The sequence below is a fragment of the Bufo bufo genome, chromosome 3 (genome assembly GCF_905171765.1).
Source record: "Bufo bufo chromosome 3, aBufBuf1.1, whole genome shotgun sequence".
Lineage (NCBI taxonomy): Eukaryota > Metazoa > Chordata > Amphibia > Anura > Bufonidae > Bufo > Bufo bufo.
Genome location: NC_053391.1, coordinates 116,206,067 through 116,223,432, shown reverse-complemented (window position 1 = coordinate 116,223,432; position 17,366 = coordinate 116,206,067). Strand labels below are relative to the sequence as shown.

Below are 17,366 nucleotides of genomic sequence, written 5' to 3'. Positions count from 1 at the left end.
CAGGTGAAACTCGAAAAATGTGAATATCGCGCAAAAGTCCATTTATTTCAGTAATGCTAATTAAAAGGAATTGCATTAATGCAGCTTAAAATTAGAGTTTTGTGAAAAGGTTCAATATTCTAGGCTCAAAGTGTCACACTCTAGTCAGCTAATTAATCCATACCCCCTGAGCAAAGGGTATCTCAAAATTGTGACTTTGGGGTTTCATAAGCTATAAGCCATAATCATCCAAATTATAACAAATAAAGGTTTGAAATATCTCGCTTTGCATGTAATGAGTTTATCTCATATGTTAGTTTCACCTTTTAAGTTGCTTTACTGAAATAAATGAACTTTGCACGATATTCTAAATTTTCGAGTTTCACCTGTAACTTGTTAAATGAATTATTATGGTCATTTAGTTTTTTATGAAATGAATGCACAATAAAATATATTTTGTATAATCATGTTTTCTTGGCGGATATATTTTTATTTTTTGTTAAATTTTTAAAATTCCATTAAAGGGGTTGTCCGGGTTCAGAGCTGAACCCGGACATACCCATATTTTCACCCAGGAAGCCCCCCTGACTTGAGCATCGGAGCAGTTCATGCTCTGATGCGCTCCCTAGCCCTGCGCTAAATCGCGCAGGGCAAGGGCTTCTTTGTTTACAATAACACACTGCCGGGCGGAAGCTTCCGCCCAGCAGTGTGTTCGGTGATGTCACCAGCTCTGATGGGCGTGCTTTAGAGCTCCCCTAGCCATTTTACTAGCTAGGGCAGCATTAAAGCCCACCCATCAGTGCCGGTGACGTCACCGGGCTTCTTGGCAGCCCCATGGAAAGCCCGGTTCGTCACCGGAACTCCTGAAAAAGCCTTTGCCCTGCGCGATTTAGCGCAGGGCAAAGGAGAGCATTGAAGCATGAACTGTTCCGATGCTCAAGTCAGGGGGGCTGCCTGGGTGAAAATATGGGTATGTCCGGGTTCAGCTCTGAACCTGGACAACCCCTTTAAGGGGTTCATATTTTACATCTTAACTTTATATTGTTTTCGCATACTCAGTATGACACAGATTGCCATGTAAGGCACGCGACCGTCACATGATTGGCCTCTATAGTATACGGCATGGGACCGATGAGGCCAGTGATCTGCTGCAGCAGTCACCTGCTGTCTACAGCTACATCACCACTGCAGCAGCTTTCCTACAGGGATTAAGTAGTGAATATATATTTTTTAGTATTTTAACACATTTAGGGCTACTGGCCAGGTTTTCACATATCATGGACAACCCCTTTATTAAAGGGGTTGCATGAGAGCAAGCAGAAATCTTGAAAATCGCAAGGACTGATAAAGTATTACAGTGGAAAACTGCATAACTTTCAATTGCAAAAAGCATAATATTAATTTGTGAAAAAAATAAATAAAACTGAACAACCCTTGTATAGAGAACCCCCCCCCCCCCCCTATTTTCCTATGCACATGTTTTTTGGGGTTGTAGTGGTTATGGTGCCTTTTCTAACTAGAGGGAAACTAATTTAGGAACATCCTACTGTAGAAGATGCATTTTCCCACTTTTAAAACTTTTCACTTCTTCTGAAAAGATGTTAGATGCACGCCTTGCTTGTTTCCTCACTGAGGACACCTCTGAACATGAAACACAGAAATGATATGAATTACTTCTACATGTTATACCACTGTATGAAAGTTCTAAATATACTACAATCCAACCCCTCCACGTATACCCAATAGTCTCCATGTTTGATTTCATATGAATCTGTAAGAAACAAACCTCACGGTACCTAAATATAAAATCAGAAGTATACAGAGGAAAAGTACTGGCTTATAGAAGACTATGGGCACTGTATTACACATCAGTACCACAGATAACACAGTTCTGTGCATGAGGCCTAAGCATTATAACAAGAAGTGCATTCAAAGTCCTATACATTCATAAGATTACAATATTCTCACTAAGGCTTCATGCACACAAACGTATTTTCTTTCCATGTCCGTTCCGTTTTTTTGCGTACGGTATACGGAACCATTCATTTCAATGGGTCCACAAAAAATAAAAATAAAAAAGAAGTTACTCCGTATGCATTCAGTTTCCGTATGTCCGTATTTCCGTTCCGCCAAAAAAAATTAGAACATGTCCTATTATTGTCCGCATTGCTGACAAGGATAGTACTGTTCTATAAGGGGCAAGCTGTTCCGTTCCGCAAAATACGGAATGCACACGGACGTTCTCCGTATCTTTTGCTGATCTGTTTTTTGCGGACCGCAAAATACATACGGTCGTGTGCAAGAGGCCTAATGCAAACATTTCTGCGTTGTGTCAATGCATCTAAAATAAAAGGGAGACAACTTTGGAAACAGCCTTGATAATTTTGTGTATACATCTCCTATGGAGACCTAAGTGTTACCTTAGTTACAGACTACAAACAAATCCTGTGTGTAGTCTGATTCTGCAGTCATGTGTTACTTCTCTCCATCAGTGCATTCTTGTAGTTAAACTAGACTGTGAAAGGGCGGATAACCCACATCGCTGCAAGATCAGACTATGTATGGTGTAGGTCTCTAGTCTGTAACCATAACTTAGACACATACAATACATATTGGAACTTATGATCAGTTATAAGTCACTTACCTTAAATATGTTTCCACTGCTCCTTAATATGGCTTTCTCTGAAATGATACATAAAGCACATTCTTTGTCGCTGAACCATCATAATTCATCACATTATTAGCAATTAGGAATCCGAAGTGGACCGAGGTATCAGCCAGTACCAAAGTTCACTTCGGATCCCTATTTTAAATTGTTTTTAAATACGCAGATATGAATACAGTAGTGATTCACCGAAGTCTCACCTTTGGCTCCATGGAGCCAATACATCTTAATGCTGTACGGAAACAGCAGTAACATTGAAGTTTTGAACAAATCGACTTCGGGTCTATGATCCAAAGCTCGATTCGCTCAAGCCAAAAAAAACGAAGAAAAATGTATAAAACATCCATTATAAAAGCTTACCTTGTTTGTATTTCTCTCTGTAAAAATAAAAATACAACACCTGTTAAAGTATATAGATAGATACAAAGAAGATAGATGGATAGAAATCATTTAAATTTTTTATATTTTTAGACAAAATTCTGCTTCTAACCGATGGTTTTATGTGCATTCTGCTTTAGATGTGCACTCTACTAATTTCTGTAGACACTGTAATAATGCCCATGTGAGGGACCTCACTATAAATAACAGGATCATGAGGGAAAGATGAGCATGAGCCAGTAATCATGCAGGTTTATATTCTGAGCAGGAGACCATGCTGCAGCCCTCTGAGATAACGCTTCACTTCTTCTTGAATAAATAGATACTAATAGTATCTAATTGGGGGAAAAATTGTGCAAATACATACTACGCTGTTATCTGTAAGATTACTATAGGCGGATAGCATTTTTATATGTCATGGAACCCAAGGGGGGGCTTTAATATTTTTTTTTATCATGTATGGGGTATACTTTAGATTAAATCTCAAACTTTTTTTTAAAAATTGGGACCATAGTGATTCCTGGGCTTCACCACTGGGTGAAAGTTCCATAGTTAGTATGGTTAAAAAAGACATGTCTCTCAAGTTCAACCAGAGGAAGAGTTAGAGGCTCAATTTAATGCAAAAGAGGAAATTCACTGTTATACCAGGCACATTACCTTGTAGGGGTAGATCATCTGAATGTCATGATACCTTTCACTTAGGGCTCTGTTGCTTCATTCTGTAAAACTCTAATCCATATGCAAATGAGCAGTTAAGTGCACCAAGGAAGAGCCTAAGCCACTCTGTGCACCCTTGCTCCTCCTTTTTCCTTTGCCAGCCCCTCCCTCTCCTTCTTGATTGACAGAGCCAGGCAACAGGTCTATGCAGGAGGTCAAAATCAAGAAGGAAAGGGAAGGTCTGGAAGAGGAAGCAATAGGAACAAGGGTGCACAGAGTGGCTTGGGCCCACCAATGGTGCACTTAACTGCATGTAGATTAAAGTTACTTTTTTTCCAGAACAAAGCATGAGATTGATAAGTGGGAAGTATCATTACATTCAGCTGAGCTAGCCCTACAAGGCATTGGGCAAGTGAATTTCCTGCTGAAAGATTCCCTTTAAAGGGTTTTTCTGGGATTTTGATACTGATGACCTATGCTCAGGATAGGTCTTTAGTATCTGATCCGTGCGGGTCCAACACCCGTGACACCCACCGATCAGCCATTTGAGAAGGCATGTTGCTCCCGTGAGCGCCGTGGCCTTCTCCTGCTCACCAAGCACAGCGCCATACATTGTATCGCGCTCAGCCCCATTCACTTCAAAGCACAGCTACTATAAATGTGCAGCGCTGTGCTTGGTAAGCACGGAGAAGGCCACTTTAAGAGAGATGTTCTCTTCATTTAGCATGTTACATTTTAGAATATGTGTGAATCATCAATGAATCCAGCCTGAAGTTCAGAGACTGCATTTTATCTGACTGTGATTACCATCTATTCTAAAGGAGATTAACCTAAAGCAATGGCCGGACTGGGAGGTGCGAAGCCCCTTTAGGGGAGGCCCCCATGATGGGGGGTTTGGTTGGAGAGCCCCGGAGTTTGTGGGATTGGAGGACGAGGTTAGAGGGGGGGGGGGGGTAAAGGGTGGGCAATGGGTTACGATAGGTTAGTTTAAGTAAGGGGGAGGAGTTAAAGGGTTAAATACTGCAGGGAAGAAGAAGCAGGGAGCCATTTTAGGTGAAAAGGAAGCTGGCAATACCTGTGGCGTCCATGGAGCAGTTAGAGGAGGCAATTCGTGATTTGCGGGCAGCAGCGGAGGTGAGGGGCCCGGCATGGGCCCAGGAGCAAGTGCAGCTGCTGCTGAGGGGGGCAGGTGAGGATTCCGTTCCGCCTCACCCACCTGTTGTACGGCCGCGGCAGGCCAGGCTGCCGGCGCGCCTTTCTCCTTCCTCTCCCCCCCCTCGGACTCAGCGCCATATCCGGAGCCCCTCGCGGGACCCTCCACGTCGGGTGCCTCTGGTGCCAGCTCCATCCAGGCCCCGACGTGGGAGGAATCCTCCCTGTAGGCGGAGCCCCAGGGGTGGCCGGGCCCGGCCATCTTCTTCAGTGAGCGGCGACATCGGGGGAGCGGGACCTGCACAGCGGGCGCCTCTGTAACTCCGGGCACAGAGGCGGCCCCTCGGCGTGGACTCGTTTTCGGCGCGGGGCTGCTGCAAGTATGGCGGCCAGTGGCAGTAGGCCCCAGGATACGAGCAGGGAGAGAAGCTCCGCCCCCAGGAGCACGTGCGAGGCAGTGGTTAAACCCAACGTCCCTGGTCTGTTCGGGGACAGGAGGCAGCAGGATCCAGCAGGAGTCCAGATGCAAGGCCAGCAGAGGGGACATGCTGCGGAATTGGTTCCTGCCTTGCCAAGAGGCAAGGTGAAGACATGAATTACAGCTCCATCAGCCAGCCAGAAGATGAAGTCCCTGGTCCTAGCGTGCCCAGGGGACAGCAGGATGATGGCGGTGTCACGGGATCGGTCGGCGCAGAGGAGAGGTCATCCGGATTAAGGACTTGCGGCTGATGGACACACAGCACCCAGGCAGCCAGGTGAGATTGCTTGGGGACCACTTGCGCAGGTAGTGCAGGGTATGGGGGCTGGGGGGAGGTGGCCCCCAGTTAGATTTAAGCAAGGGCCTGGGTCACCTTTTGGGGGGATTGGCGGGGCTGGTGGCTAGTTGGGGATTGATCGGGGGGGCACCTTTGCAGGCCTGGGGTGTGCAGGGCTTGGCGGGAAGCGGGGGGTCGGTAGGGGAGCAGCAGCGGGGGTTACCAGGTATAGGGGTGTCAATGCAGACGCAGGCGGGGGCGGATGTGGAGGAAGATAATGTGCGGGTGGGCGATAAGGCAAAAGGGGAGGTTTACGTCTGTTTTGAGGGTCCGTTGGGGGCGCATTTGAAGCCCGAGGTTAAGGAGCAGATTTGGAAGGAGAATATGTTGAGATATTTTCCTTGCTTCCCTTGGAACGTTTCAATTTGGACAGAGTACGCAGGGAAGAGCGTTTTTTGGAGCAATGCGCTTGGGTGAACTGGTTTGTCCATCGGTGAGCAGGGTGGGGGGGCTTTTGAGGGAAGATGTTGATTTGTTTGCGGATAGAGTGGAGTTTGTGATCCGTCGGTCAAAGACGGATGTGGCGGGTCGGGGTCGGAGAGTGGTGCTCTTCAGGATTGGGGGTTGTGATATGTGCCCTGTTCAATGTCTCCAGGACTATGGGGCGGGGATTGTTGGGGCGTCGTCCCCTTTGTTGGTGCACGCCGATGGCACTTTTTTATCCGGTTTTCAGTTTTCAGCTGTATTTGATAAGTGTTTGAACCGGGTGGGGTTGGAAAGGGAGGGGTACTCCAGCCACTCCTTTAGGATTGGGGCGGCAACGGAAGCGGCAAGGTTGGGCCTGGGGGAAGAGGTTATCAAGCGGATTGTGCGTTGGGAATCGGCTCGGTTTCGGTCTTACGTTCGATTAGATCGCTTATAGGTGTTTCGTGGGAAGGGGAAGTTGGTAGGATGGGGGATTGTGTGTTTTTGTGCATGTAAACAGCTGTGGTATTGTTCTTGCAATCTTTTCATTGCAGATGCGGCACCCGCTCTGGTGTGGATCTTGGGGCACTCATACGTTTTCTGGGGGGCCGTCCGGGCAGCGGTTCGGCCAGCAGTTGGGATTTGGCAGAGAGTCTACGGTGGTAAGATGGATTGGGCGCAGGGGCATGGTCTGGAAGGCGGTGTTGCCAGAGGTACATCGGTTTGTGCGGATGGACAGGGCGCCTGATGTGTTAGTGGTCCATGCGGGAGGCAATAATTTGGCAGCTAGGCCTATTCGGGAGTTGATAAAGGAGATCAAGTGGGATTTTTTGCGGCTATGGTCATTATTCCCCGGTATGGTGCCCGTGTGGTCCGATACAGTCCCGAGGCGGGTTTGGAGGGACGCTCGATCAGTGGAGGCGGTCAATAAGGCCCGGGTGAAGGTAAATAGGGTGATAGGGCGCTTTATGGCTCGGAACGGGGCGGTGGTGGTCAGGCACAGGGAGTTGGAGAGTGGAGTGGGGGCCTTTTGGAGGTCGGACGGGGTGCACTTGAACGCCGTAGGTCTGGATATGTGGAGTTTGGCGTTGCAGGATGGCATTGAGGTTGCCCTGATGTTGTGGAGGAACGCCCAGAGTTGAGGGTGTCAAATCTGGGCGTCGGTGGCCGTGGCGGGGGGGGGTCCTTGGAGTTGGTCATGGTGGAATTTGAGGACATTGGGGGGGCTGGACTCCCAGGTGGACCGAGCGGTTGTGGTGAATTGAGGGGGGGTCATTCGGTGGTGCCTCTGAGCTGGGGGTAACGGCTGGAGGCAAGAATGGCTCACCCTGGTTCGGCAGCTCGATGTTTTTGGGGCTTCAAGGACCTTCCCCCATTGGGTTAAGTTATTAGGTTATTTATTATTATCATTGTTATTGTTGTGGTTATTTATGTATTTGTTATTTAATAAACGGCTGCTGTGGCCATTACATTTCCAGTCGGTGGTCCGAGTTTTATGTGGGTTCGGGGGATGGTGACGGAGAGATGTAATGGAGGTGGTGGGGAGATACAAGAAAGTGTAATGAGGTAAGAAAGGGGGCGAACTAAGCATAACCAATACCCCCGTCATGGCTCACTGAACTGATGTTCACAACGATGACCGGCTGTCAGGGGCGGATTGGCCTTAGACCTTACAGGGAAATTTCCCGGTGGGCTGATGCCCAGGAGGCCTCCTGGACCCTCCTCACAGCCGACAGTAGCAGTTTTTGAGGATGTATTTTGCGCTGCTGGCAATATTTTGTGATGGACTTTGGTATTTGTCTCTGTTGGGGTTGTATAATGTGCCACAATATGGTATTGCTGGCCTTGCCTTTCATCAATTTTGACCCAACTACAAAACAGGGACACTTTTAGTATTTTTTACCCTACTACTTATTTCCATTATGCTACCTGTGCTTTGCTAATCTGAACTACAATGGAGCAGTCCAGGAGGCAGGCAGACAATCCGAACATGAGGGGGTGTTATATGCAGGGACAGGCAGTTCATAACCCTAATCCACACATGGCTGACACCTGGGGCTGCCAAACCAAGCAGAAACTATGTGGGTTGGAGGATACAAAAGAATACAGAGAATATGATAATTATAACAATAATAATACTGCTAATATAATAATAATACTGCTAATAATAAATAATAATAATAATAACAACAATAACTGAAAGTTATACAGAATAGAAAATGTAATTTTATGTACAAAAGAAATATATGTAAATTTCACACCGCCAATATAAAGTCAAGAAAAAGTGAATAGTTACCTCTACAGTATATTCTCACGCAGTACAAAAGAAGAAGAACCAGGAAGACGACTAGTGCAAGCATCCAAACAGGAGAATCTGTCAAGCAGCAAAGCAGGAATACCGTAAATGTCAAATACTGATGGGTTTTGCCGCCACTGATAGTTGAAACCTGAACATATAAGAAGTCTTCTAACAATCCCCAGCAGTCAGGAGCTGTGTGAAATGAACGTTGGGCTGTAGGACGTTAAAGAAACACTCCAACAATGTATTTTTTTTCTTTTACCTGGTAGTACAGGTCATCATATAAACTGCAGTGTTGTGAGTTTACTCACATGGTGTATCCTCTTTGTAATGCATCTGCTGTGTGGATCAGAACTTAGAAGTCACTTGCCTATGCAAGTCTATCAGAGCCTGGAGGAGAGTCTTATAGACTTGTAGAGAGAAAGTGACTTCCAGTCCACAAAGCAGACACTGTGTGGATAGGCAAGTATGTTTGCAGATCACAAGGCCAAACAAGGGACCCGAAGGGAGATGGTACAACATAGAGGGTGCGCCAGGTGAGTAAACTCACCATACTGCAGTTTGTAAGATGCCCGGTATTGATAGGCAAAAGAATAAAAATTGTCAGAGGGTTGCTTTAACCACCTCAGCTCCCCTAGCTTAAACGCCCTTAATGACCAGACCACATTTTACAATTCTGCACTACACTACTTTCACGGTTTATTGCTCGGTCATACAACTTACCACCCAAATTAATTTTACCTCCTTTTCTTCTCACTAATAGAGCTTTCATTTGGTGGTATTTCATTGCTGTTGACATTTTAACTTTTTTTGTTATTCATCGAAATTGACCGAAAGTTTTGCAAAAAAATGACATTTTTCACATTCTGTTGTAAAGTTTTTCAAACAAAACTACATTTCTATATAAATTTTTCTCAAAATTTATTGTTCTACATGTCTTTGATTAAAAAAAAATGCAATAAGTGTATATTTATTGGTTTGTTATAGTTATAGCGTTTACAAACTATGGTACAAAAATGGGAATTTCCGCATTTTGAAGCAGCTCTGACTTTCTGAGCACCTGTCATGTTTCCTGAGGTTCTACAATGCTCAGACAGTAGAAACACCCCACAAATGACCCCATTTCGGAAAGTAGACACCCTAAGGTATTCACTGATGGGCATAGTGAGTTCATGGAAGTTTTTATTTTTTGTCACAAGTTAGCGGAAAATGATTTTTTTTTTTTTTTTCCTTACAAAGTCTCATATTCCACTAACTTGTGACAAAATTTTTACATGAACTCACCATACCCCTCACGGAATACCTTGGGGTGTCTTTTTTCCAAAATGGGGTCACTTGTGGGGTATTTATACTGCCCTGGCATTTTAGGGGACCTAAAGCGTGAGAAGTAGTTTGGAATCCAAATGCGTAAAAAATGCCCTGTGAAATCGTAAAGATACTCTTTGGAATTTGGGCCCTTTTGCGCACCTAAGATGCAAAAAAGTGTCACACATGTGGTATCGCCGTACTCAGGAGAAGTAGGGCAATGTGTTTTGGGGTGTCTTTTTACATATACCCATGCTGGGTGAGATAAATATTTCTGTAAAAGACAACTTTTCCCATTTCTTTATACAAAGTTGTCATTTTACAGAGATATTTCTCTCACCCAGCATGGGTATATGTAAAAATACACCACAAAACACATTGCCCTACTTCTCCTGAGTACGGCGATACCACATGTGTGACACTTTTTTGCAGCCTAGGTGTGCAAAGGGGCCCAAATTCCAATGAGTACCTTTTAGGAGGGCATTTTTAGGCATTTGGATTCCAGACTTCTTCTCACGCTTTAGGTCCCCTAAAATGCCAGGGCAGTATAAATACCCCACAAGTGACCCCATTTTGGAAAGAAGACACCCCAATGTATTCCGTGAGGGGCATGGCGAGTTCCAAGAATATATATTTTTTGGCACAAGTTAGTGGAAAATGATATTTTTTTTTTTCTTACAAAGTCTCATATTCCACTAACTTGTGACAAAAAATAAAATTTTACATGAACTCGCCATGCCCCTCACAAAATACCTTGGGGTGTCTTCTTTCCAAAATGGGGTCACATGTGGGGTATTTATACTGCCCTGGTATTTTAGGGGTCCTAAAGCGTGAGAAGAAGTCTGGAATATAAATGTCTAAAAAATTTTACGCATTTGGATTCCATGAGGGGTATGGTGAGTTCATGTGAGATTTTATTTTTTGTCACAAGTTAGTGGAATATGAGACTTTGTAAGAAAAAACAAAAAAACAAAAAAAACAAAAAATTTCCGCTAACTTGGGGCAAAAAAAATAAATCTTCTATGAACTCGCCATGCCCCTCAAAAGTGATCTTTATAGCGCCGCAGCGATTTTACGGTGTTTTTGCAGTGATCAGAATTTTTTTTATTTCTGTCACTGCGGTGGGGCGGACTGAACGCAAGTGTGCACACAAGATCAGACCTGATCGGGCGAACACTGCGTTTTTTGTAGAGCCTATAGAACATGTCCTATTCTTGTCCGCAATTGCGGACAAGAAAAGGCATTTTCTATATAGTTCTGGCAATGTGCGGATCCGCAAAATGCAGAAAGCACATTGCCGGTGTCCGTGTTTTGCGGATACGCGGTGTCCGTGTTTTGCGGATACGCGGTGTCCGTGTTTTGCGGATCAGGGAGTCTGATATGGGGTGATCAGGGGTAAATAAGGGGTTAATAAGTGACAGGGGGGGTGTAGTGTAGTGGTGTTTGGTGCTACTTACAGAGCTGCCTGTGTCCTCTGGTGGTCGACCCAAGCAAAAGGGACCACCAGAGGACCAGGTAGCAGGTATATTAGACGCTGTTAACAAAACAGCGTCTAATATACCTTTTTGGGGTTAAAAAAATCGGATCTACAGCCTGCCGCCTCCTGGACTTCAAAGCCCAGAATGAGCAGGAATTTAAATGTATAAAGGGAACGTTATACTGAATCTTTTCCCATAAAACTATACATCAATCTGCTCCACTCCTCCTGCTCTATAACATGCTGCCTGCAGATTGCACTGCATTTTCATGGTGACAGGTTGACATTTTAGGGGAGTCTGTCAGCAGTTTTAACCCCTCCAAATCACAGCGGAAGTAGAATTAAAGTTTTCTTTTCTCTGGTCATACAAGTACCAAGGAAAAGTGGATACTTCAAAAACAGGAAAAGAAAGTGTTTCTCGGTCAAATTCATGGAGAAGGAGGCCATGATGAGGGCGGTGTGAGACACAGCTCATAGGTCATGTAGCGCTTGAACTGGCATTTGCCATGGAGAGGGTGATCGATTAAACAACAGTACGGCTCACATGTATCTGTGCCTTATTTTTGCACATTTTACTCTGAAATAGTGCCTTATCTTTGGGACACATTCTTTCTAAAGGGGTTGTCCCATTACAACAATGTATTCCCTATTCACAGGGCGCGGATAAGTGTCTGATCGGCAGGTGTCCGACTGCTGGGACCCCTGCTGTTCCACTAGAACGAGCCAGTGTTCCTTGTTTAAATGAATTGGTGGGCATGCATGGTTGCTGCTGTTCGATTCAACCCTGTGGGAGTCTAGGACTAGCAGAGATAGCCGAGTACAATCACATGGCTATCTCCAGCAGCCCCATAGTGCTGAATGGAGAGGAAGCACACATGGGCATTTGCCAATCCGGTGAAACAGGGAAACAAGTTCTAGTGACCAGCAGGGACCTGAGTGGTCAGACCGCCGCTGATCAGAAATGTATCCCTATCCTGTGTGCAATGAGACAACCCCTTTAACCATTTTGGAAAAGCATAGTGACACTTTTGAGACAAATCTTTGGTCCAGACACAACAGTAAATCTGGGCCTTTATGTAATGTGACTTTGCTTAAACAAAAAAGTATCAAAAATCCTGCACATCAAAACATTGTTTTAGACTGGGGTAAAAGTGTTAGATATATTGTGACAGATTTATCAAAGAAGTGAATTTACAGTCATAAATGTGTCCTAACAAACGTCAGTAAAGTACTCCAGCTTTAGCAAAGGCTACTTTCACATCTGCGTTTTCAATTCCGCTATTGAGATCCGTCATAGGATCTCAATAGCGTAAGAAAACGCTTCAGTTTTGTTCCCATTCATTGTCAATGGGGACAAAACTTTACTGAACAAAACGGAATGCACCAAAATGCATTCCGTCCAGTTTGCTTGCGTCCCCATCGCGGATAGAAAAATTCTGCAAGCAGCGTTTTCTGTCCGCGATATGGTGCGGAGCAAGACGGATCCGTCCTGGCACACAATGTAAGTCAATGGGAACGGATCAGTTTTCTCTGACACATTATAAAACGGATCCGTCCCCCATTGATTTTCAATCGGATCCGTCATGGCTATAGAAGACATAATACAACCGGATCCGTTCATGACGGATGCATGTGGTTGCATTATTGTAACAGAAGCGTTTTTGCAGATCCATGACAGATCCACAAAAAACGTTAATGTGAAAGTAGCCTAAGAAGTTGGCGAAAACTACACCACTTTTGATATGTGGGCCTATGTGTTCTGAATTCTTCACATTTGTTGGATTGTAACCAGTAGTCATTTATTCTACAACTGGGATCAACAACCCCCGGCATTCCAGCAGTTCTAAAACTACAACCCCCAGAATCCTCCTTTTACTTCTATGAGAGTTACAAGAATGACTTAGTAAGTGTGCATACTGGGAGTTGTAGTTTCAAAGCAGCTGGAGCGCCAAAGGTTGCTGATCCCTGATCTACACTTAAAACAGAAATGATAAACTACTATAATGAGAACCATCTTCTGTGTGTAAGCTTATAACTGGAAAGGGGATAGTGGCTAATACTAGAGTTCATCTTAAAGGGGTTTTCTTTGATTTTGATACTGATGACCTCCTCAGGATAGGTCATTAGTATCTGATCTGGGGGGGGGGGGGGGTTTGACACTCAGAACCCCTGACGATCAGCTGTTTGAGAAGGCACCTGTGAGCGATGCGGCTTTCTCCTTGCTTGCCAAGCACATAGCCAAACTTTGTATAGCGCCTGTGTTTGGTATCTTGCTCAGCCGCTATACAATGTACAGCGCTGTGCTTGGCAAGCTGCGAGAAGGCCTCGGCGCTCACAGGAGCGACAGTGCCTTCTCAAACAGCTGATTGGCAGAGGTCAGATACTGAGGAGGTCATCAGTATCAAAATCCCAGAAAAAACCCTTTAAAGAACATTTATCAGCAGATTTGTACCTATGAAACTGGCTGACCTGTTACATGTGCACTTGGCAGCTGAAGGCATCTGTGTTGTCAAGAGGGCATGGCAGTTGCAGAGAGAGCAGAGCCCCTAGGTGTAATAGCAACGCCCCCGTTGCTCCTAGAGGCTCATTTGCATATATTAAAACTTCATTGTTCTCAGTAATGCAGGCACATATGAACATGGGACCAACACAGATGTCTTCAGCTGCCAAGTGCACATGTAACAGGTCAGCCAGTGTCATAGGCACAAATCTGCTGACAGAGGCCCTTTAAGGGATTTAACCCTACATTTTGTCTGATCTGTACATTTATAGAGATTAGTTAATTGTGGTTCCGTACAATTTGTAAAATAAACTTTAAAAAAACTCCAGAGCTGTAGCCAAATGTCCGCTCAGTGTATACAGATATATTAGGTATCCTGTTGAATATCTGCTCATCCCTTCCCCTGGTTCTTTGATTGACAGGCCACACAAAATGTCACGCTTGCATGGCAGACCTAGTACAGGGCACTGCAAACAAAGGAATTGTTGTGGCTATGTCCCAGCAATCTTATTTTCTGTAGTGCACCCAGTGAACCCCAGGCAAGGTTATATATAATACAAACTGTAAAGTAGATTAATACCATACCATCATTAGGTAATACTATGAGCGTCACACTATTTCGGATTGGTTTCTTGAGACTTTCATGTTCCACACGGCAAGTGAATGTAACACCATCGTCTTGGAGGGAAGCTTTGTACAGGAAGGAACCAGAAAGGCTGTAAGTACCATTATGATTTTTCCTGTGGCTGCTGTAGATGACATTCAACATTAAAGATGGTAACAGTCCGGTACTCGGGAGCTCACGCAGCCATTCCATATTGACGTCCAGTGGATAGTAATAGGAGGCATCGCAAACAAACTTCCGCTCATCTCCTTCTTTCAGAGTCACCACTGAGTCCACATTTAGTTTAACGTTGGGTCTTTCTGTAAGAAGAACATTGGGGCGTCTGATCTGAGGCTGATTGAGCTTGAGGGTCTGAAGGTCTGATAGATATATATAGATATATACACACAGTATATAGTATACAGTATGCTCTTCACTGTACATATATCTAATATATAAAGCTGAGTGTCTGTCCGCTAAAGGAATCCGCACTGTCACATTTACAATCACAAAAATTGGCACACAGGTACATCAGGTGTCTGGGAATGTTTTAGTCTCAGCTCTCTAGCACATACCGTTCCTGAGATATTGCCAAAAATGCAAATATGACACCATCACATGACCTACATTAGCCAATAGAAGCCTGCAGGTCCTTAGTCTCCACATACACACAGTTTTACACCAGGTTTCCATAACAACCCAGTCATTTTCCTTCACTGCTGTAGGTCAGCATTAACGGGGCAGGGCACTGTGGATGACACGGTTATGGGGGCAGGCTGCTGTGGAGGTCACAGTTAAGGGGATGGTCCACTATGGAGGTCAGTGTTAAGGGGCAGATTGCTGCAGAGGCCACTGTCAAGGGAGCGGTGTGTTGTGGAGGTCACATTTTAAGGTAACGGAGCTCTGTGGAGGTCACTGTTAAGGGGATGGGTTATTGTGGAAATCACTGTTAACGAGATGGGATACTGTAGAGGTCACAAATAAAGGGCTGGCCGCTGTGGAGGTCACTGTCAAAGGGGCGGGCACTGTGGAGGTTACTGTTAAGGGGGCGGGGGACTGTGGAGATCACTATTAAAGGGGCAGCTGCTGTGGAGATCTCTGTTAAGGGGGCCGGGAATGGTGAAGGTCACAGTTAAGGGGACTGCAACCTATGGTCAGTGTTAAGGGGCGGGTGCTTTAGAGGTCACTGTTAAGGGGGTGGGCCACTGTGGAGGCCACTCTCAAGGGGGGTGGGGTGCTGCTGTGGAACTCAATGTTAAAGGGGCAGGCTGCTGTAAAGGTCAAAGTTAAGGGGGTGGGCTGCTGTGGAGGTCCCATTTTAATGAGGCGGGCGCACTTTGGGGTGTCAGTGTTAAGGGGTGGGGGGCTGTGGAGGTTACTGTTAAGGGGGTGGGGTACTGTAGATGTCACTGCTATGGGGGATGCTGTCGATCTCTTTTAATGACACACACAAACACTAAATGAAATAGATTAAATATACACGTGTAAAGCAAGATCCTACTGCTAGTGGGAACTGCCTGTCGGATCCATGCTAATGCTAGCCCACCGTGCTGCTGGAAGTCTGCTCCGGCCCCACTCATTATAATGGGGCGGGTCGGAGGTCCGGCCGCAGCATGGCAAACAAGCCGAGAGGCGGCTGGACAAAAAACGCAGCGATCCCCCGTGGAATCCAGCAGGCTGTTCCCCTGCCGGAACAGCCTGCCAGACTCTGCTGCTGCCAGTGTGAAAGTAGCCTTACCAATCCCCTGACATGCCTGTTCCGACTTTTCATAGGAAATCTGACCGATCAGTCAATCATTGGCCACAGTGGTTACCCACTACAGATAGTGACTGGCTGCGTGGTCACATTTCCTTGTAAGTAGAGACTGGAGGGGGACCTGGAAAGTAGGTCGGGTTGTGGGGGATTGGAAAGGTGAATACTTTTTTTTTTTTACTTTTAAAGATATTCTGACTTTTTTTTCCCAGCTGGACTACCCTTTTAAAACATATTACTACATCCTAAAAGTTAGAAGTCTATTGACTTTAGACTCAGCATGACGCATATTTCCACTAGTCAGCTGTTGATTAGTGGTCTCTATGGAGAATAAATTGACCATCACTGTATGGGTATGAATGACTCTCATTGTTTCTTAGGAAAAGTCTTAGGCCATGTTCACACACTTTTCTACTATGACTTATCTAATAAAATCCATGAGGGATTTGTCTATGGCAGGTGAACATCGACTTAAGGGACATTCAAAAAGACCAATACTGTCCTTGCTCCATTCTGTAACAGTGAGAAAGTATACATTTTCTTTATGTTTTAGCTCGATCTGCTAAGTACCAAAAATGTAATCTTGGTGACAAGTAAAATGACATACCTCTGATTTGAAGATGAATCTGCTGCTCTGCGAAGAGAGAAGCTACAGACACAGTGCAGATGAAGAGTCCTTCAGTTTTCAAAGCTACATTTCTGAGAAGTAGCGAGGCATATCCGTTCTCTAATTCTTCTACTTGCATGGAAACATCTTTCCAGTTATACTGCAGTTTTTTTGTGGATCCATTGTAAGAAAGAATTTTGCCATCTTGACTTCCTCTACCTCGGTAATTCCAAGTCACTGAGACGTTCGCCCGGTGATCCACAGTGAATGCACAATCCAGGAGCGCACTGTCCATTAGTCTTGCATAGACACGAGGGGTCCTGGTGCTTAACATGAAAGTAGCTGCACAATATACAAAGATCCATATGAGCCATATGCAGGAAGTTATTTGGCTCCACCTACTGGTGACCGCTGGCAGGAAGAATTGCTATTATTTAAAAGGACCCTGTCACTAGATTTATGTTATAGTGCTTGGTAATACTTTCTATTAAAACTCCCCAAATCAATATGCTTAATAAAATGTTATAAAGTCTGCACTATGTGTAAATTGCTCACCAAGAGTCATCTGGGCGGTACAGGTGTGGAGAACAGTCATGGCATTCTGGCATCCTCATTAAGCCTTGATTGGCATCCCACTGGGCAATTGACATCAGCACGGGCTCTGCCAGGTGGGACATCAATCAAGACAGAACCTGCATGCTAGCAGTCAGGACTCCATGATACTACATGATACCCGCCCAGTCAACACTTGGTGAGAAATTCGAGAAAGT

General features: G+C 45.1%; 1 protein-coding gene across 1 annotated transcript in view; it reads right to left on the bottom strand.

The window, feature by feature from the left end:
- Nucleotides 1–877: 877 nt before the first annotated feature.
- The window catches only part of LOC120993257 (tapasin-related protein-like), a 30,237-nt gene continuing 13,748 nt past the window's right edge, over nt 878–17,366 (bottom strand). The window contains exons 4-9 of the mRNA XM_040421809.1: nt 16,597–16,938; nt 14,218–14,556; nt 8,348–8,425; nt 3,005–3,021; nt 2,624–2,661; nt 878–1,620 (exon numbers count right to left, since the gene is read on the bottom strand). Coding sequence (XP_040277743.1) covers nt 2,647–2,661; nt 3,005–3,021; nt 8,348–8,425; nt 14,218–14,556; nt 16,597–16,938 — 791 coding nt within the window. The 3' untranslated portion in view covers nt 878–1,620; nt 2,624–2,646. The remainder of the gene's footprint in view (nt 1,621–2,623; nt 2,662–3,004; nt 3,022–8,347; nt 8,426–14,217; nt 14,557–16,596; nt 16,939–17,366) is intronic.